Consider the following 21,377-nt stretch of genomic DNA (forward strand, 5'->3'; position numbering starts at 1 on the left):
CTCCTTCAGCTAACCTCCTTCAACCTTGGTGTTCTTCCTCAACCCTCATCCCCCTTTCATTCCTCCAACAGGTCAATCAGTTCTGCTCAAACTCGCAACAATGGGACCATTTTGCAACACGACCCATGTAGAATCTGAAGATGGGCGGCTTATCGCTCGTGTTATTGTACGCTTCTGGAAATTTTTGTGTGTTGAGCGGGTTTACATTCACTCTGATTATCCGATCAGTTATCAGATTTCAGAAGTTACCTGATTGTTTATTACTTTACTCCTGTTTATGGTAATGACAAGTAGATTTTGGCCCAGTAGTTTGGTTATTTTGTGCCACCTTGTTGGATGCTCAAAAAAGCTTTAAGAGGAAGAAGATTTTCATGTGGTGATGATGTGAAAGGAGCAGTACATTAATTTGTTTATTAGATGCTACCAGCTTGATTAAATAAAGCAAATACTTATTCTAGCTACACTGTTAGACGAAATCCAGTTATTAAATGTGTATGTGTATCTGTGCTTTAAAAAAAGACAATAAAAGATATACTATATTATAAATAATGTTATCTTCACCATGCATATCATTTAGATAAACTGCTTATTTTATTATTATAATTTCATACAGTTGCTCACTGATGTTATGCAGTCTGTGTTATTTAAAATATCCCATTCATAAGGCAAAATATAAAACGTCATTAACCATTTTGTCTTCATAATTTATTACCAAAAGAGCCGTATGTCTGTAATCCATACATGAATATTTGGCTTATGAATGTCCACACTCTCTGAAAGGTCGGATGAACAGTTATGCACTTTGTGTGTGCTGACAATAAGACACTTCAAGCCAGAATGAGTTTAAATGTCACAGCCGTGATGCTGTCTGCCTTTACGCTGAGTGACAGATTTTTCTGACGTCATATGATAATTAATGTTGAACACTCCAATGTTTGTATTTTCAGCCAACGAGGAGGTGTGCACTTCCAGTGAAGGAGTGATGTACCGTGTGGGGGATCAGTGGGACAAACGCCATGATGTCCTGGGTCACATGATGCGCTGCACTTGCGTTGGAAATGGACGAGGGGAGTGGAGCTGCATTGCCTACTCGCAGCTTAAAGGTAAGAATACTACTAAACATCATGGCTTAGTTGTAACGATAGTTTTTGTACCTAGTGTGTGTATTAAGTATGTTGGGGTGGTAGAATAACGACATTTCCATTTTCGGCATTTAGCAGACACGGCTTATAGTATGCAGTCTAAGCAATTGAAGGTTAGGGGCCTTGCTCAAGGACCCAGTGGTGGCAACCTGGCCAGCAACCTTCTGATTACTAGTCCAGTATTTTAACCGCTAGGCTACAACTAAGCCTGTTTTAAAAAAACATAAAAATAATGTAATGGCCTGTACTTTTTTGGAGTAATTTCAGTTTATTACAATTGTAGCTTATTTTTCATTCAACCCTTGTTTGACCTGCAAAAAAACAAGAAAGGCAATGGGTATGGTGTTGATGGTCAAATTGACAAAGAAAATAGAAAGGTCAGTTAGCACCATCACCAAGATACAACTGATGAAAGCCTGGACACTGAGGAACGAGGAAGGAAAATTTATTCAGGTTTTTGAGAACAAGCACATCAAATAACTGCAAAATGAAGGAAGATGGTCACCACTGAGTAAGTTTACGAGATGGCCAGAACATGAAAGAAGCCAGAACCACAAGTCTCACAAGTTATGTTACTTTGGGCATGTGATGAGGCACCCACATGAGAACATTAATGGCAGTGTTATGACAAGACTTGTGGAAGGACTCAGAAGCTGAGGAAGACCAAGTATAAGATATCACAACATGGACTGTGTTATCAGGGCTAGTCTGCTACAAGTGGCATGATTCAGAGGGCGTTGGAGAAATCTGATCTATCAGTACAGCCAACAGGCTTTTCGCATTAGTTAAAAAGCATAAACAAGGACATTCTTTTGTTTACATTAATAATGCACTACATCAACATTTAATCCACTCTCATTTCCTACCTAAGCCTGATCAGTGTATGCCTACAAGCCTGCAGACCAAGTATAATCAGAAATGGCTATTTTTGAATGTTTGGAGTTCTCATAATGCTTCTACCTCTTTTAGATCAGTGCGTTGTGGATGGCCTGACATATGAGGTGAATCAAACCTTCACTAAGCGGCACGATGAAGGTTACATGATGAACTGCACCTGCTTTGGCCAGGGCCGGGGACGCTGGAAGTGCGATGCCATTGGTGAGTTCACATTCACTATTAATTAAAATATGACTGAATGTTTAAAGAAAGATTGGATTGAGTGAAAATAATTCACACATACAGTATATGAGCATTTACTTAAATCACATGACCTAATAAATTGCTGGTTACAACAGCGACATTGATAAAGAGGTTTGCATATGCTTTCCCACATTCAGACCTTTTATAAATAAGATTGTGTTGCATGTGTTTCCCTGTGACTGTTGCACAATGCCACTTCCTCGCCTCTAGGTTTAAACAAATTTAGCCTAGATTGGCTAATTAAATAACTGGGTAATCGTCTAACACACATTTCCTATTACAGACCAGTGCCAGGAACCAGAAACCAGAGTCTTTTATCAGATTGGAGAGTCATGGGACAAAGTCATTCATGGAATCCGCTACAAGTGTTACTGTCATGGTAATGGGGTTGGAGAGATGAGCTGTGAGCCCATGCACTCTTTCCGTGGTAAGTTTAGTGTGTCCTAAACAGGGACACTTCTTTACTAAATCCTTACAAAGAAAAGAAGCAGACACTGAAGTGTCTGTCAATTTATTTAGGTATATAGTAAATTCCATTATATATGTAGGAAGGCCCTAGAAGGAGCATTTGCCATTGGATGTGCGAGTGTGTGAGTAAATACATGAGTGGGTGGTGCCCTGCGATATTTTGGCATCCTGTCCATATTGCATTTTTGCCTTGGGTCCAGTGTTTATGTGATGCAGAATGTATTGCAATCCTGATTAAGAAAAAGCAGTTCATTTTATAATGAACGAATAAATAAACAACACCTTGGTCTCTATGGGATTGTTCTTGCTTCCTCTTGATGCTTGAGTATTATTTTCCTGTGTGTCTTTACCTAATTGAATTATATTTGAGAAGCTGATCTCATAGTAAAATGAAAATGATGACATGTGAGAACAGACCTAGAAAGGCTAGAATAGAATAGAATAGAATAGAACACTTTTATTTGTCATATATACAGACGTAGAGTACAGATCTCTTTCTTCACATATCTCAGCTTGCTTGGAAGCTGGGGTCAGAGCGCAGGGTCAGCCATCGTACGGCGCCCCGGAGCAAAGAGGGTTAAGGGCCTTGCTCAAAAGTGGCTGCATGGCAGAGCTGGGATTCAAACTCTCAACCTTTCAGTTGATGGCCCAAAGCTCTACCCACTAGGCTGCCACTGTCCCAAATAGCTTATAGCCAAATAGACTTAAGATCGGTGCTTGTTTTCATTGAACTTACATTCAATATCAGCATCGATGAGTGTCTGTGTCAATGGATTAAATGGATAAATGTCGCCCTGTTTAATTGGGAAGCCACATAAAGTGTTGGAAATTCGAAGCCATACGTATGTGGCTTTTCTCCTAAATTTTGTCATTTCATACAGAGAAAATAAAAGCCTGTAAAACAGCCTCGTGTGAGCTTTATGAAGCATGTGAATCGACACATGCACAGGTACAAATCACGCCAAGGCTGCTACAACTGCTCTTCTGAGAGAAGTCAAATCATTCCAGATGTGTACAGAGAAGCGAGTGATAGACAAGGCTCGTTATTTCCTCTCTCGTGTATTTGAGAGATCTTCCGCATGTGTTAGATGAGCAGTCGCTCTGTTTTACACCGGTACTCGGCTTTTCGGAGGTGTTCTTTGAAATCGGTGTTTAATGCATCACCATGCGGTCGTGCACATCCTGCATTTATTTGCGCCCGAGTCTGCTCGTTTCTCGGGCTTTGAAGTCATGATAGAGGGAAAAGAGATCTAATTAACTCTTTCCTCCTTTGCCTCCCGGTCTTTTATTCTTCGTCTGGCTTTGCCACGGCCTTTAGGGATTCTTTTTTAGGTTTTTGTTGAGTAAGTGTCAGTACTTTTTCACACGTCTTTGCTGTTTGCAGCACTTTTAACATCTGTGAAGTGGCTCACTTTATTTTGGATTTGCTTTCCATTGTTAATGGCTTACTTACAGAAGAAATTGTTATGAAATGACACTTATTCCATTTCCTGTGCTTTCACACCAAATTTAGTGCTTTTCCCTCTCAAATATCCACAGTTAGTATTGTGAAAAGCTGTGAAATGTACATCGAAGGCTTACCAAAGAAAACTGTAAGTTTTATTAATTCCTGAGAATGTTCTCTCTTTGCGAGATGTGAACAGGGTCAGGACTGAGCTGGGTGCGTAAGTACAGGGGACCCCAGAACAATAACCCTGTATAATGACATGCAGCTGTGAGGGCTGGGAGCAGAGCGGGCTGGGCTGATGCAGGGTGGTGTAACATAACACAGACTAAGTGGGATTTAAATGCTGCTGTGTACACATTCCAGCCACTGCTCTTTCACACAGAACAGATTTTCCCCAAACGTGGTGCCATGTAAATATACCTTATGCTTCACAGAAAGATGAGTTTGAGCCTGAAAGGACAAAGCAAATAATAATATATGTGTAAATCTGAGTTTATTTGTTGTCCTTCGCTTAAGCAAATGTAAAGGAACTTTTTGATTTGTGGGTTGGTAAAGCATTAAAACCACCAACATCCATGTGCGAGTGTTAAAACCACTCAAAGAATCTCACAGACGTGTGCCAACTTTGTTTCTCACTGAAATAAGGTAGCAGAAGAACACTGACCCGTTTTGAACCCTTGATTGCCCTCTCTTACAGTGATCTTTCACTTTCCTGTGTTTTCGCTGACAGATTTTTATGTTCTCTGGGCTCTTTAACCCTTATTGTGTCTCGTTTCTTGTGGCCTGATCGCCAGCAGTGTATCCGTATTAAAAACAGATTTACACGAGTGTTAATAGATCCGTGTTTTCAAGACAAGTGACAAACCAAATGTTCCCAATTAAGCTAATTATAGATAACACAAAGACTAAAATTAAATAAAAAAACTTCAACTATATAAATACTTTAAGCATTTCACTGAACTATTAATAAAATTAATTATAAATAAAAAAATTTACTTAAATACACGACTTATTTATTAATTTATACTTTTAATTTTTAAGTTGAGAAAGATTCGGGTGGCATGGTGGCTTGCTGGGTAGCACTATCGCCTCACAGCAAGAAGGTCCTGGGTTTGATTCCCCAGGCAAGGCAGTCCGGGTCCTTTCTGTGCGGAGTTTGCATGTTCTCCCTGTGTTTGCATGGGTTCCCTCAGTACAACAGTCCAAAAACCTGCAGTCAGGTTAATTGGAGACATTGAGTTGCCCTATAGGTGAATGTGTGTGTGTGTGTGTGTGAGTATCTGCCCTGCGAACATCCAGGGTGTTACTGTGTGCCTTGTGCCCATTGAAAAGCTGGGATAGGCTCCAGCACCCCCTAGCGACCCTAGTTGGATAAGCGGTTAAGAAAGTGAGTGAGTGAAGTTAAGAAAGCTAAGTAAAAATAATGACTGAATTAAATTCATGATAATAAACCAACTAAAACAAGATTATTTATAAAACATACTGACAAAAATGTAATTAATTTAATACATGACCAAATATTAAATATTATAGTTACTACTTAGGACTGTGTTAATAAATGTAACTAAATAACATTTATATCATTTATGCGTCAATCATCAGCATAGGAAGATGTTTAGCTGTCTAATGTTACGAGCTGATTTGCATATTATGTGATAAAGCAATCAGATTTTATATCTACCATTATAAATACATATATTTAGTTAATGTTACAAGGATAGAAACCATATAAAAGATTTAAATTTATTAGCACAGTGTCGGATTGCATTGCTCTTGTCATATGGCGATGCACATTGTGTATGTTTTTCATATGCTTCAACATAAATGGCTTATAAATGTTGTTTATTTATTTTGATTATGGAAATCCGATTATTTGGGCTTTAAAATAAATTAATTCTTGTCCTTTTCCACCAGGTGGTTCCCGTCCAGTTCAGGTGATTATTACAGAAGCTGGCAACCAGCCCAATTCGCACCCTATCCAATGGAATGCTCCATCTTCCACTCACATCAGCCAGTACATACTTAAGTGGAGGGAGGTCAGTGTTGTAAAATGTTCCTGTTTAAAAAACGTGGATCATTATCATGGCCGTATTTGAGTGTCTCTGTAACCACACGTCTTCTTGTGTTAAATAGAAAAACTCTCATACTGCATGGAGGGAGGTTATTATTCCAGGTCATTTAACTTCTTACACCATTGCTGGACTGAAGCCAGGCATCACCTATGAGGGTCAGCTAATCAGCATCCTTCGCCTCGGACATCGAGAGGTCACTCGCTTTGACTTCACCACCACCTATGGTTCCTGTGAGTATTCCACACAGTTCAAATGTATGGAATGAATTTATTTTACTGACTTCATATTGACTGACTGCTTTGTGTCTTAAGTGGGCGTATTTGAAGGAGAGACGACCCCCCCGCCTCCAGAGGTGGACATCTCAGAATCCGTGACCGAGATCACCTCCAGCAGCTTCGTTATCTCTTGGGTTTCTGCCTCCGACACTGTATCTGGTTTCAGAGTGGAGTATGAGCTCAACGAGCAGAGAGGAAACCAAGGCCAGCCAATGATCCTAAGTCAGTAACACTTCATTATTTAGAACTTTAAATAATTAATGCTTTATATGATGTGTCTTTAAGTCCCCCTACGACTGATTTTGATTATATACTTTTATAATTTTGGTTTATATTTTTAAGATTAAGGTAATATCAGCTATTTTCTTATATTTTCTGTTTATGCCCGTCCCCCCAATTTTCTCCCAATCTTGTCGTATTCAATTTTCCAACCGTAATTCACCTCTATTGCTGCAGACCTCCACTCCTGACCAAGGAGGGTCGCAAGTGTCACACACCCCCTCCAACACGTGTGCAGTATCTCACATGGAGAGTCACGCACAGATCTCCATTATCCCCCGTCTCATTGTGTATGTGCCATCGATCGGCCAGCAGAGGTCGTAACTGCAGAATTGAGGAATCCCCTCTGGCAATCCCACCCTCTGTTTAACCAATTATCGTCTGTATGAGCGCCCAGCCTGCCGGTAGCAGAGCTGAAATTTGAACTTGATTGACATGATCGAATGAAGAAAAGGAATTTTAAAAACATGATTAAATACCTACGACACACATTTACTCGAACTGGATATTATGACGATTCAAAATTTGTTGTCCACGTTTCCAAACGTTTCCAAACCTGAGGAACAGATACAGAGCCAATTTAACATGAATGATGATTTGCAGATCTTACTTAGTCTTACCATACCACATCTGGAACACCTTAGTACATTTTAACTTTGTTTGCTAATCTAGTTTAATGGTGCAAAATATTCCAAATCTAGATTTTTATGGTATTTCTTGACAAGATTATCCATTGTAAATAAGTTGTGGAAAATTTGACAGTGCAAATCAAGACCCAAAGACTAAAACGTCCTTGTAAGAATGAATAATAACAATTGCCTTACGTGTCATAAATGTGAATTGGTCTGCAAGCAGTTATCTAGCTGGCTAGCAATGTGCTTACTGTAAGTGTACTCATCATTCTGCTATGTCAATAATATATAAATTTTGTGACTAAATACCTGCTCTTTTGACATACGGCCACATACTTCTCTGTTGCCCATAATATTAATGTAATATATTACATTTTTATTTTCTTTCTACAGATCTGCCCCACACGACCACCTCTGTAAATCTACACGAGCTGCTGCCAGGCAGGAAGTACACCGTCAACGTGTATGAAGTTACTAATGAGGGCGACTCCAACCTAATCCTGACCACCTCCCAAATTACAGGTATGTGTTAGTGTGAAACCCTGACTGCCACCGCATACTTAATGTGCTTTATTTGAGCTACAGAGATCCATAAAGCACTCCAAAACTTGGACTAAAGGGGAATCCGTATTAATGAGATGCTATTAAATGAGGGTATTGTTTTTTTAATGAATTGAAACACTAAACCATACTACACAATAAGCGCTCATATAAAAGAGGGAATTAAATGATGGAAATAAAAAGATCAGGGTTGCCAGATTTGCATTATGAAAGCAACCCAGACACAGGTTTGGTGGCAAAGCAGTCCTTGGTCTCAACAATTATAAAATGTCTAATTAATTAATCAGTCTTGATCAATTAATGTACAGTCTTGAGACTATATAATTTTTCATGCAACATTTTATATTAGTAATTGCATACAATGTTTGCAATTAAAAGATTATTTACGTTTAAATTCTATGTCCATAATTATTAGAGGTTAACTATTATACAGCAGTTCACTATTATAACACTATTCTAATCTTGTTCTTTCTGTAGCACCTGATGCTCCCACGGATCATGAGGTCGAAAATGTTGATGAAACCTCCATCACACTACGCTGGTCTAAACCTCTGGCTCCCATCTCAGGTATGTTCAGTCTGACTGATATAAACCGTGTTAAACGTGCTGGACGTGAAAGGGAAACTGTGCTGACGTGTGTTCTGTGTCCCCAGGCTACCGTGTAGTTTATAGTCCATCGGTGGAGGGAAGCTCCGGCAGCACTGAGCTAAACCTTCCCAATACTCAGACATCTGTGACTCTGAGTGACCTTCGACCTGGACATCTGTATAACATCAGCATCTTTGCTGTAGAAAAGGATCTGGAGAGCAAGCCTGTGTTCATGCAGGTCAACACTGCTGGAGAACCAGGGCCAGGTACTTTTATTAATAATGAAATATTTTGAATTTCAGTTTTATAAATTTTATGTAGAATCAGTTTTTTAAACAGGTATTTTAAGTGTACTTAGCTTCAAACTGATACACATTCGAATTAAAATAATCAATGATTAGTGTTAAATTGGGTGCTTGGGTGTTGCAGGGGTAAAGTACGCTACCTCACTACTGCCGAAATCCAGGGATCCAGGGTTCAAATCTCAGTGGTGCTATTACCCTATAAAAGTGGGGCACTGGCTGAAACAGCTTAGCCATTGGCAGACTCACTTGTCAGTGCACTCTCAATGCCAGTCCCTAGCTCTGACAAACACAGGAGGGTTGAGCCAGGAATGGGTATCTGGCGTAAAAACTGTGACAATTCCGGTATGTGTGGTATGCGTACCAGATCTGCTGTGGCGAGCCCTAAATATGGAAGCAGCCAGAAGAAAGTCTGTCAAGGGGATCTCACAGTCGCCCGTTCACTCTATTTATGGGAGGTTAGAGGAAACCACATTGCCAGAAATAACCAAACTAAACCTACAGGTCCCAGTGCCGACCCTCCAACCAATCAGAATAGAGAATTTAACAGAATTTCGATACCAGGTTTCTATATGGGTGGCATGGTGGCTAAGTGGGTAGCACTGTCGCCTCACAGCAAGAAGGTTCTGGGTTCGATCCCCAGGTGGGGCGGGCCAGGTCCTTTCTGTGTGGGGTTTGCATGTTCTCCCTGTGTCTGTGTGGGTTTCCTCCGGGAGCTCTGGTTTCCTCCCACAGTCCAAAGACATGCAAGTGAGGTGAACTGGAGATAATAAATTGTCCATGAGTGTGTTTGACATTAAACTTGTGAACTGATGAATCTTGTGTAATGAGTAACTACCATTCCTGTCATGAATGTAAACAAAGTGTGTAAAACAAGACATTAAAATCCCAATAAAACTATCCATCCATCTATCAGATTTATACGGACTACCCGAAGGATTCATACAGTAAAAAAAGCTCCACAGACTTGAGTGAACTCTGTAGAGCGCTTAACAAAAAAAACACCAAGCTTGTAAATCAGTTTTATGATAACACATTTAAATTTATAAGGGTCTCAAGTAAGTAAGACTATTAACTGTAGGAGTTTTGGTTAATGATATAGGTAAAACACATATTTGCCAGGTACCAGGTATGTAGCCTTTTTGACTACCAGTATATGGGAATGTGTGTGTTTTTTAATATCTGTGCAAACATTAAAGCCAGTTAAAACAAACCATATGTGGGTTCCCAGTGCAAGTATATTTTCTTTTCTCTTGGTGCATCTTGAATGGCTGTAGGGTGACTGGATTGTACTTCTCAGATGGAAGAGTTTTATTGGATGGTAAATAAAGCCTGTATTTACAGCCTGTAACGGAAATTACAAGTTAAAACCTTGTTTAATTGGGGTATAATTTAGCTTTGATCCTAAATGAGTCAAAGCAATGTTTAAAAGAATGAGTCCACTTTATATTATAATAAAATATTTTTGAAAAGCTACTTGAGTTTGGTTGAGTTTTTATGCAGTTTCTCTCTCATCAGAAATTACCCCTCTTTTTATTTACATGTTTAATCTGACTGTTACTGTGTTTTATCCCACAGAAGTAATCCTCTCGCCAACCGACTTGCAGTTTTTCGAGGTTTCCGAATCAAAGATCACGATCACTTGGAACGCTCCTTCCCCGGACATTTCTGCTTACCGTGTATCCGTGGGTCTGGTGGGCTCGGATGGACTGATCGAGAAACAGGCCCAGTTACCCGTCACCTACAATACTTACGCGGAGATCGGCCCGCTGGAGCCGGGAACCCTCTACCGCTTCTTCGTCTTCGCCATCAAGGACGGAGAGGAGAGCGAGCCGCTGGTTGGAGAGCACGCCACCAGTAAGTACTTACTAAATGGCAGGGTGTCTACATTTTCGGCATTTAACAGACGCTCCTATTCAGAGCGACGTATAGAAGTGCTTCCACAGTTAGATTCTAGCACAAGGTAAAACAGAAGCCTACCCTAACCATGAGTAGAAAGTGTACACAAATGGAAGACATCAGGTCTTTAGCCATGGTCACAGAAACAGACATAAGGATGTAGAGGTTGATAATGAACAAACACTGCCGTGCTAATAATGATCCACCACCCAAATAATACCTGCTCTGTGGGGGTCCTGACCACTGAAGAACAGCATGAAAAGGGGCTTACAAAGCATGCAGAGAAACAGATGGACTACAGTCAGTAATTGTAGAACTACAAAGTGCTTCTATATGGTAAGTGGAGCTGATAAAATGGACAGTGAGTGTAGAAACAAGGAGGTGGTTTTAATGTTATGGCTGATCAGTGTATTTATGACTGTGTCTTCTGAGTTTTGTTTTCCACCAATTTAAGAAAGCATCAAAATAACAAAAGAAAATGCAGAATTATCCTTGTTCTCTTTGTTACTTGTTTGTCTTTCTGACTTACGGTGAACTAAATTACCATGTGGTCTTTTAATGATGCTTTTTCAGTAGGTGTTGGAGCAAAACAATTCTGCTAATGTTTACCACTGTAAATTTGTCTTTCAAAGTTCACCAAACCTCACACAATTTTTACTTCATGTGAAACTTCTACTGAACTGACTTAATTCTTTTGGTGTGAGAAGCCTGGTGCAAACAACAAACAGAACTTTGCATTGTGCAACCTAAATGCAAGCAGATTTGTTGCTAAGGTCAGCAAGTAAATTTATCATTTCCAGATTTTTTTCATCAGAACAGGTTTTGTAATAATTGGCAGCGATATCCTCAACGTTCTGGCAGCTGTCATATAAAATATATGGTCACATAAATTTTTTCCACATGTTTACAGAAACTAGGGCACCGCAAAGATCATGTGGGTGTGGAACACCAGCATGTAACTAATCAGAACAAGGTGTATCATCCTCTACATAAAGTTCTACTGCTTGCACTAGCATTTACATGGCTTTCTTTTGTGTTATGGGCATGGTTATGCACGTAAATATATATCAGCAAACTTGGAGATACTTGAAGGGTTTACACAATGGTTTTTGGTGTATGGTGGCTAAAGCTAACACTTGCTGTTTTAAAAATCCAAAAAGTCAGAAAAAAGCAGCACTTCCTTGCACTGATATTTACTCTTAGCACTGTGTTTTCTCCATAGAACCGGACGTACCCACCAACCTGCGTTTGTCAGACGTGACTGAGGACAGTGCTTTAATGACCTGGTCAGCTCCCAAAGCCAAGGTCACTGGTTACAGGCTCTTTCTAACTCTAGCGGGTTCGAACCCCACGCAGCTGCGCATCCCTGGTCATCTGAAGCAGTACACGCTGCTTAACCTGCAGCCGGACACACCGTACACGGCCACACTGCACTCAGAGAAGGGCAACGTGGTCAGTGAGGGAGTCACAGTGACCTTCAAGACCTGTGAGTTTCAGATTATGCAGCTTCGTTTTCTATAGAATCACACAGATTTAACAAGCTGGGAAGGGTTTGTTTCTGGGTTCTCACCAGTTCTGCTCTTTACTGTTTTCTTGTAGCCCCGCTGATGAGAAACGCCCCTCGCTTCACCACTGATGTCACCGACACCTCTATTGTTATTTCCTGGAGTCCCATGCCCAGAGTAGGATATAAGGTATAAGTGGCTTTTTACTTCTGTAGGGAAAATTTAACCTAATTATATGATGTATTTTATTAAAGTGTCTCCATAAACTTTACATTTTGGTTTACACCTTCATCAAAAATCCAAATTCTGTCAAAAATCCTAAACAAATTCATGGTAACTGGCTTTTCTTTAAAACACGGCACAATGTTCCACTCTACTCTGTCCATAGTTATATTTATTATGACTGCACTATTGCTTCTAAAGTGTGCAATATATTCAGTGCAATATCTTCTTGAGCTATTCAGGGCATGTGCAATACCCCACTGCTGCCTCAATGTGGTTTTTAACCATTGTCTATTGTCTTTTTTATAATTGTAGTTTTAGTCTTAATTCTTTTTAAATAAGATTTTTTAGGCATACATACATGTGTGTATTGTGTATATGTATATAATTCTTGTTCCTATGTTCACTTATTGTATGTAAAAGCGCCGTTGAATTGCTGCTCAGTTTCGTTGTACACTGTGCAATGACACTAAAGGCATCTTATCTTATCCACTGCCTTTAACTTGTAATTCAGACTTCATTTTTGTGTTGGAATTGTTTTGTGCTGTAATAATGCATGTCAAAAACGTATCACTCCTAAAATCCCTAGGTTAAAAGTAGAGCCAAATATTTTGCAGTCACAACAATTCAAAAACATTATAAACTTTACTGTGGGTATCGTATTTATGCCTATTAGTAGCAGAACTAAGATACAAACTCACGAGTTTGAGACGTCAGCTCTGGTGTGCTAGTGTGTATTTTTTCTGCACTACTACCTACCTTTAGTTTCGTTGTATATTCACACATTAAATGTGTTTTATAAAGTTTAACGAGACTAAATCCTGTTTTCGCGTGCACACAAACCCTCACTTACACACTTTATTTTCTTTTCTTAGTTGACCGTGAGGCCCAGTCAAGGCGGCGAAACCCCCAGGGAAGTGACCTCTGAATCCGGCAGCATCTCAATCTCAGGCCTGACCCCTGGAAAGGAGTACGTCTACAGCGTCCAGCCGGTCATCGGCGGACACGAGCAGGGGAGCCCCATCACTCGCCGTGTGGTCACACGTAAGCGAAACAGTCTGTTTTTTACTGAGGACTAAAAAGATTTGATTTTATATTAGTTTAAATTAATACATTTTATAGCTACTAATGCAGCCAAATCTTACTGATTATGTTTCTTTTCAGCTCTTCCTTCACACACTGATCCTAATCCAAACAATGTCGACCTGACCGAGCACGGGAACGAAGCCAAAACTTCAGGTCAGCATTGTATGGTCTCTTCCTCTGACAAACTGTTATGTGTGAAACATCTGCCCTAAACAACTGGTTTAAATACTCAAAAAAGTGGATTTGGATTAAATCCATATTTAATTTGGTCAACAGCATATATTAGATTATATTTATATTATTTAAAACCACTTTTTGTATCTGTAAGTCTTGTATTTGATTTGAACCAAGTAGAAAAGCAACTGTTTGGAAATATGCGTTGATAGAGGTCAAAGAACAAGTCTAAAACCAAATCTTGTTGTTTCTTCTGCACAAAACCAGGTGCCCCCACCAACCTGCACTTGTTCAATGTAACCGAGGACAGTGCCCTGATCATCTGGTCAGCTCCCCGAGGTCACATCACCGGTTACAGGCTCTTCTTGACGGTACAGGGCTCAAATAGCAGGCAGATTCACGTCCCCGGTCATCTGACGCAGTACGCGCTGTTTAACCTGCAGCCGGACACGCCGTACAGCGTCAATCTGCACTCGGAGAAGAACAACGTGCTCAGTGAAGGAGCCACAGTGACCTTCAGGACAAGTGAGTTTTGTTTTACAGAGCAATATGAACGAAATGTTTCCACACAGCTTATAATGTTTCTTATATGATTCATTTTATACACATATTAGAAAAGTGTGTGGCTGAAGCATCTGACCTAATTAACTAAGACGCTTTTTGATATTCTTCAGGCTACATAGAGTGTTTATGTAATTTCTTAGCAGCTAAGAAATGTAATCTCTGCCCTTTTGGTGCTTGCTTTGTAGCCCAGCCAATAAGAAACACTCCTCGTCTCAGCACTGATGTAACAGACACCTCGCTCCTGATCTCCTGGAGTCCTGTACCCAGACTAGGATATAAGGTACTCAAGCTGGCACCATGTTTAAGCAGTTTAAGCAGTTTTATATGCTTTAATTGTTTGATGTTGAACATAAAGAGCATTATTTGTATTTTGTTATATGTATGTATATATGTATCTATCTATCTATCATCTATATATATATATATATATATATATATATATATATATATATATATATATGCGCTCTTATATGTACTAAACTAATATACTAAATCCCAATTATCATACTCGACACGTTTGCTTTGGGTTAAAGTTACTTCAATCACATTTGCATGGATTGATTCAATTTTTTTTCTCCCTACTCAGTTGACCGTGAGACCCAGTCAAGGCGGCGAAGCCCCCAGGGAAGTGACCTCTGAATCGGGCAGCATCTCAATCTCAGGCCTGACCCCTGGAGTGGAATACACCTACAGCATACAGCCGGTCATCAACGGCCACAGGCAGGGCAACCCCATCACTCACCGTGTTGTCACACGTAAGACAAAAGAGGCTGTTTTGCTGTAGTTCCAGGCATACTGAAGTGATTTTACATTTTGCTGATGCACTTACTGAGAATTTCTCTCTTTAGCTCTGTCACCACCTACTGATTTCAACCTGGAAACCAACCCAAACACTAGAGTGGATTGGAATGGAGCCTCAACTCCAGGTCAGCCTCTATTGCCAAGTCCTCTATTGTCAAGTCCTCTTATGCTTTTTTCCAGCCTTGTAAATAATCAGAAAAACGTCTGTATTAATGGAAAACTGACTGTGTACTCAGTACAAGTTAAATAATAAATTTAAATTGTCTATTTATTTATATAGAATCAATGTAATGTTTGAGTGACATTAAAAATATAGTGTCTTCGTATGGGCCAGGACTGTACTGGTAACCTTGCTTATATTGTATTTATAATCCTCGTTCTTCTGCATGTCAACAGACGCCCCTAACAACCTGCGCTTGTCTGACCTGACCGAGGACAGCGCTCAGATCATCTGGTCAGCTCCCCGTGCACATATTACTGGATACAGGCTCTTCCTGGCTGTGGAAGGCTCGAACCCTGAGCAACTGCGCATCCCCGGCCATCTGAAGCAGTACACGCTGCTGAACCTGCAGCCAGACACACCGTACTTGGCCACACTGCACTCAGAGAAGGACAACTTGCTCAGCGAAGGAGCCACAGTGACCTTCAAAACACGTGAGTTTTAGACCAAATGCCACAATTTTAAAAAGTTTTGATAAGTGACAAAAAATACCTAATTTAGCTACATTTAGCTTCACTGTGTCACCAACTATTCTCTCCTGTTACCTTGTAGCTCTGCCAACAACAAACACTCCTCACTTCAACACTGATGTGACCGACACCTCGCTGGTCATCACCTGGAGTACTGTACCCAGACAAGGATATAAGGTACTGCTCAAGATAGTACAAAAACAATACAAAGTATATATATGATACATTTGCATGGACATTCGTCCTTATTTACACACACTATTTCTTTTGCTCAGTTGACAGTGAAGCCCAGTCAAAGCAGCGAAGCCCCCAAGGAGGAAACCTCAGAATCAGGTAGAATCGCTATCTCGGGCTTGTCTCCTGGAGTGGAATACATCTACAGCGTCCAGCCAGTCATCAACGGTCAAAGGCAGGGCAACCCCGTCACACGGCGTGTCGTCACACGTAAGACAAAGTTCACTGCACGCTGATGTTAGATAAACTAAATGTTCCATTCTGCTAATGCAGTCGTGTCTAACTAATCATTTCTTACTTTAGCTCTGTCTGTACCCTCCGAATCTGACACAGAGACCAACCCAAACACTGGAGGGGTGTGGAGCAGAGACAAAACTCCAGGTCAGCACTACATTCATCATCATCTGATACATTATACTGTATATCTATTTACACAAAATCGAAACTGATAGAAAGATCACAATGATTAATTTTTTTTGTGTGGAAACAGACGCCCCAACCAACCTGCATTTGTCTGACGTGACTGAGGACAGTGCTCAGGTCATCTGGTCAGCTTCCCGAGTTCAAATCACCGGATACAGGCTCTTCCTGACCGTGGAGGGTTCAAATCCCAAGCAGCTTCATATTCCTGGTCATCTGAAGCAGTACACACTGCTGAACCTGCAGCCGGACACACCGTACACGGTCACACTGCACTCAGAGAAGAACAACGTGCTCAGTGAAGGAGCCACAGTGACCTTCAGAACCTGTAAGTTACAATCTATACATCACATATTTAAAAAAAATTGTGAGAAAGCTTGGGATTTTACCAACTCTTCTTCTCTCCTGTTACCTTGTAGCTCTGCCAACAACAAACACGCCTCACTTCAACACTGATATGACCGACACCTCCCTGGTCATCTCCTGGAGTCCTGTACCCAGACAAGGATATAAGGTATTGCTCAAGATAGTACAAAGATTATACAAACTGTTTAAATTTTTTATAATCTCATCTACATATAAACTTAGCTTTTTATAATCTGACCAGTGTACAGATTAATTCTTCTGAAGAGATCTAATATTTATGTGATACAATTCCAGGTGACTGTAACTTCATTTGCATGCACATTCGTCCTTATTCACACACTTTATTCCTTCTGCTCAGTTGACAGTGAAGCCCAGTCAAGGTGGTGAAGCCCCCAGAGAGGAAACCTCAGAATCAGGTAGAATCGCTATCTCAGGCTTGTCTCCTGGAGTGGAATACATCTACAGCGTCCAGCCAGTCATCAACGGTCAAAGGCAGGGCAACCCCGTCACACGCCGTGTCGTCACACGTAAGACAAAAGCTAAAAAAAAAGCTGAAATAAATGTTCCATTCTGTAATGCAGTCACGTCTAACTAAACATTTCTTACTTTAGCTCTGTCTATACCCACCGATTTTGACACAGAGACCAACCCAAACACTGGAGGGGTGTGGAGCAGAGACAAAACTCCAGGTCAGCACTACATTCATCTTAAACTGATATAGTATATACCTGTATACAATAAAATTATAGTAATGGAGAGATGATGATCATTTATTTTCTTGTGTGGAAACAGACGCCCCAACCAACCTGCATTTGACTGATGTGACTGAGGACAGCGCTCAGATCATCTGGTCAGCACCCCGAGTTCATATCACCGGATACAGGCTCTTCCTGACCGTGGAGGGTTCAAACCCCAAGCAGCTTCATATTCCTGGTTATCTGAAGCAGTACACACTGCTGAACCTGCAGCCGGACACACCGTACACGGCCACACTGCACTCAGAGAAGAACAACGTACTCAGTGAAGGAGCCACAGTGACCTTCAGAACCTGTGAGTTACAGACAAGATGTCACAATTGTAAAAGTTTTGGTAGTTTGTAAAAACTCGGGATTTCACCAACTCTTCTCTCCTGTTACCTTGTAGCTCTGCCAACAACAAACACTCCTCACTTCAACACTGATGTGACCGACACCTCGCTGGCCATCTCCTGGAGTCCTGTACCCAGACAAGGATATGAGGTACTGCTCAAGATAGTACAAAGATTATACAGATTATTTAACATTTTTATAAAGATGTCTACATATATACTAAGCTTCTTTATAATCTGACCAGTCTGCACAATCAGATTTGCATGGACATTCATCCTCATTCACACACTTTATTCCTTCTGCTCAGTTGACAGTGAAGCCCAGTCAAAGCAGCGAAGCCCCCAGAGAGGAAACCTCAGAATCAGGTAGAATCGCTATCTCAGGCTTGTCTCCTGGAGTGGAATACATCTACAGCGTCCAGCCAGTCATCAACGGTCAAAGGCAGGGCAATTCCGTCACACGCCGTGTCGTCACACGTAAGACAAAAGATTAAAAAACAGTTAAAATAAATGTCACATTCTGTAATGCAGTCATGTCTAACTAAACATTTCTTACTTTAGCTCTGTCTATACCCACCGATTTTGACACGGAGACCAACCCAAACACTGGAGGGGTGTGGAGCAGAGACAAAACTCCAGGTCAGCACTATCTTTATCTTAAACTGATAGAGTAAATACCTGTATACAATAAAATTATAGTAATTTATTCAACAGTTAGTTCCAACCTTACAATCTGATTGGTTGAGAAGCGTTCTAACTGTGCTGATGTTTGTGATAACAGCACGGCCTTTTCACACCACAACTGTATTACTCCGCTGACGCGTTGCCAGTAACGTCGAGCTTCATGCACACAAACGCGCACGCAGGCGACACAGACTTTTTTCACGATCACGTTTTAAATCCGTTATCTGATATACAATCTAGTGCACTGTGTAGGGAACATAACCAATTGTCTAATTCACTATCTAGTGCACTATGTAGGGAACAGTTAGCTTAATAGCCCAGTTAACAGCTCCTAAAAGTTCTGTTATCACCCATAATCCTTTGGTGTGTGCAAGAGGTTTTTTATTTCTTTTTTTACCCTTCGGAGGTTCTTGCCTTCTTCTTCTTGTTCTTCTTACCTCCCTGAAATGAGATTTTGCAACTTGGGATGTCTGCTTTGTAGTGTTAAACTTTATATTCGTTGTGGAGCTACTTTTTGGCGGAAGGTATTGTCAATATTAAAGCATATTTATTATGAAATTTAGGGCTTCTTTGATTTATTTTCTTTCTTTTTTTTGTAAAAACTGTTGTATAAAAGCAATAGAACACTTGAGGTCGTGTGTTATCGCGAATAACATCACGGCTGTGATTCGGTCGCAGGCACGAGCCGAAGGCTAGTACACACTCCCTCTCGTGTTCTATTGCTTAAGGAGAGATGATGATTATTTATTTTCTTGTGTGGAAACAGACGCCCCAACCAACTTGCATTTGTCCGACGTGACTGAGGACAGTGCTCAGATCATCTGGTCAGCTCCTCGAACTCATATTACCGGGTACAGGCTCTTCCTGACCGTGGAGGGTTCAAATCCCAAGCAGCTTCATATTCCTGGTCATCTGAAGCAGTACACACTGCTGACCCTGCAACCGGACTCACCGTACACGGCCACACTGCACTCGAAGAAAGACAACGTGCTCAGTGAAGGAGCCACAGTGACCTTCAGAACCTGTGAGTTTCAGACTACATGTCACAGTTTTCAAAAGATCCACAGACTGACCAGATTTGTTATTATTTTGGGTTTTAGGTCTTGACAGCTCAATAATTTGTATTTATATGTCTTCACTGACTCTTGTCTCCTGTTACCTTGTAGCTCTGCCTACAAGAAACACTCCTCACTTCAACACTGATGTCACCGACACCTCGCTGGTCATCTCCTGGAGTCCTGTACCCAGACAAGGATATAAGGTACTTTCTTAAGAGAGCTTAGAGCTTTATTCCCTTGTGCCAAAGAGTTTGCCTTTTGCCTCACAAAGTATTTAACTTCATTATAATGTCTTCTTACATATTAACTTAAGTTTTTATAATATGACCAGTCTATATATTTGATATATTTTCAGGTGACTGTAACTTTATTTGCACTGACATTCATCCTCATTCACACACTTTATTCCTTCTGCTCAGTTGACAGTGAAGCCCAGTCAAGGTGGTGAAGCCCCCAGAGAGGAAACCTCAGAATCAGGTAGAATCGCTATCTCAGGCTTGTCTCCTGGAGTGGAATACATTTACAGCGTCCAGCCAGTCATCAACGGTCAAAGGCAGGGCAACCCCGTCACACGGCGTGTCGTCACACGTAAGACAAAACTAGCTTCTTTGTACAAATTCACACATTCTGTAATGCAGTCACGTCTAACTAAACATTTGTTACTTTAGCTCTGTCTATACCCACCGAGTTTGACACAGAGACCAACCCAAACACTGGAGGGGTGTGGAGCAGAGACAAAACTCCAGGTCAGCACTGCATTCATTATAAACTGATGTACTGTATATCTGTATAAAAAAGTATTTATAACAATAGGAAGATCATAATCATTAATTTTTTTATTGAAAACAGACGCCCCAACCAACCTGCATTTGTCCGATGTGACTGAGGACAGTGCTCGGATCGTCTGGTCAGCACCCCAAGCTCTTATTACCGAATACAGGCTCTCCCTGACTGTTGAGGGTTCAAACCCCAAGCAAGTGCGTATTCCTGGTCATCTGGAGCAGTACACACTGCTGTTCCTGCAGCCGGACACACCGTACACGGCCACACTGCACTCAGAGAATAACAACGTGCTCAGTAAAGGAGCCACAGTGACCTTCAGAACCTGTGAGTTACAGACTAGATGTCACAATTGTAAAAGTTTTGGTAGTTTATGGATATTTGGGATTTTACCAACTCTTCTTCTCTCCTGTTACCTTGTAGCTCTGCCAACAACAAAAACTCCTCACTTCAACACTGATGTGACCAACACCTCCCTGGTCATCTCCTGGAGTCCTGTACCCAGACAAGGATATAAGGTACTCTTTAAGATAGCACAGAGCTTTGTTCTTTTGTGCCAAAGAGTTTGTCTTTTACCCTACAAAGTATTTAACTGTTTATTATCTGATCACTCTGCCATTTCCAGGGGACTGTAGCTTAATTTTCATGGTTCTCATTCACACACTTTATTCTTTCTGCTCAGTTGACAGTGAAGCCCAGTCAAGGTGGTGAAGCCCCCAAAGAGGAAACCTCAGAATCAGGTAGAATCGCTATCTCAGGCTTGTCTCCTGGAGTGGAATACATCTACAGCGTCCAGCCAGTCATCAACGGTCAAAGGCAGGGCAACCCCGTCACACGGCATGTCATCACACGTAAGACAAAAGCAAAAAAAAAAGCTAAAATAAATGTCACATTGTGCTAA

At 40.9% G+C, this 21,377-nt stretch overlaps 1 protein-coding gene across 1 annotated transcript in view; it reads left to right on the plus strand.

Moving 5' to 3' along the window:
• The window catches only part of fn1a (fibronectin 1a), a 66,208-nt gene that overhangs the window by 11,866 nt on the left and 32,965 nt on the right, over window positions 1-21,377 (plus strand). Inside the window, exons 10-46 of the mRNA XM_063006450.1 lie at window positions 948-1,103; window positions 2,112-2,240; window positions 2,566-2,709; window positions 6,112-6,233; window positions 6,331-6,499; window positions 6,581-6,766; window positions 7,849-7,977; window positions 8,494-8,583; window positions 8,670-8,870; window positions 10,485-10,763; window positions 12,028-12,291; window positions 12,405-12,499; window positions 13,408-13,576; window positions 13,697-13,771; window positions 14,060-14,317; window positions 14,542-14,636; window positions 14,943-15,111; window positions 15,205-15,282; window positions 15,554-15,811; window positions 15,930-16,024; window positions 16,123-16,291; window positions 16,385-16,462; window positions 16,572-16,829; window positions 16,921-17,015; window positions 17,226-17,394; window positions 17,479-17,556; window positions 17,660-17,917; window positions 18,011-18,105; window positions 18,263-18,431; window positions 18,516-18,593; window positions 19,405-19,662; window positions 19,805-19,899; window positions 20,116-20,284; window positions 20,365-20,442; window positions 20,546-20,803; window positions 20,900-20,994; window positions 21,159-21,327. Coding sequence (XP_062862520.1) covers window positions 948-1,103; window positions 2,112-2,240; window positions 2,566-2,709; window positions 6,112-6,233; window positions 6,331-6,499; window positions 6,581-6,766; window positions 7,849-7,977; window positions 8,494-8,583; window positions 8,670-8,870; window positions 10,485-10,763; window positions 12,028-12,291; window positions 12,405-12,499; window positions 13,408-13,576; window positions 13,697-13,771; window positions 14,060-14,317; window positions 14,542-14,636; window positions 14,943-15,111; window positions 15,205-15,282; window positions 15,554-15,811; window positions 15,930-16,024; window positions 16,123-16,291; window positions 16,385-16,462; window positions 16,572-16,829; window positions 16,921-17,015; window positions 17,226-17,394; window positions 17,479-17,556; window positions 17,660-17,917; window positions 18,011-18,105; window positions 18,263-18,431; window positions 18,516-18,593; window positions 19,405-19,662; window positions 19,805-19,899; window positions 20,116-20,284; window positions 20,365-20,442; window positions 20,546-20,803; window positions 20,900-20,994; window positions 21,159-21,327 — 5,730 coding nt within the window. The remainder of the gene's footprint in view (window positions 1-947; window positions 1,104-2,111; window positions 2,241-2,565; window positions 2,710-6,111; window positions 6,234-6,330; window positions 6,500-6,580; window positions 6,767-7,848; window positions 7,978-8,493; window positions 8,584-8,669; window positions 8,871-10,484; window positions 10,764-12,027; window positions 12,292-12,404; window positions 12,500-13,407; window positions 13,577-13,696; window positions 13,772-14,059; window positions 14,318-14,541; window positions 14,637-14,942; window positions 15,112-15,204; window positions 15,283-15,553; window positions 15,812-15,929; window positions 16,025-16,122; window positions 16,292-16,384; window positions 16,463-16,571; window positions 16,830-16,920; window positions 17,016-17,225; window positions 17,395-17,478; window positions 17,557-17,659; window positions 17,918-18,010; window positions 18,106-18,262; window positions 18,432-18,515; window positions 18,594-19,404; window positions 19,663-19,804; window positions 19,900-20,115; window positions 20,285-20,364; window positions 20,443-20,545; window positions 20,804-20,899; window positions 20,995-21,158; window positions 21,328-21,377) is intronic.

Source organism: Trichomycterus rosablanca, chromosome 12, assembly GCF_030014385.1.
Source record: "Trichomycterus rosablanca isolate fTriRos1 chromosome 12, fTriRos1.hap1, whole genome shotgun sequence".
NCBI classification, from domain to species: domain Eukaryota; kingdom Metazoa; phylum Chordata; class Actinopteri; order Siluriformes; family Trichomycteridae; genus Trichomycterus; species Trichomycterus rosablanca.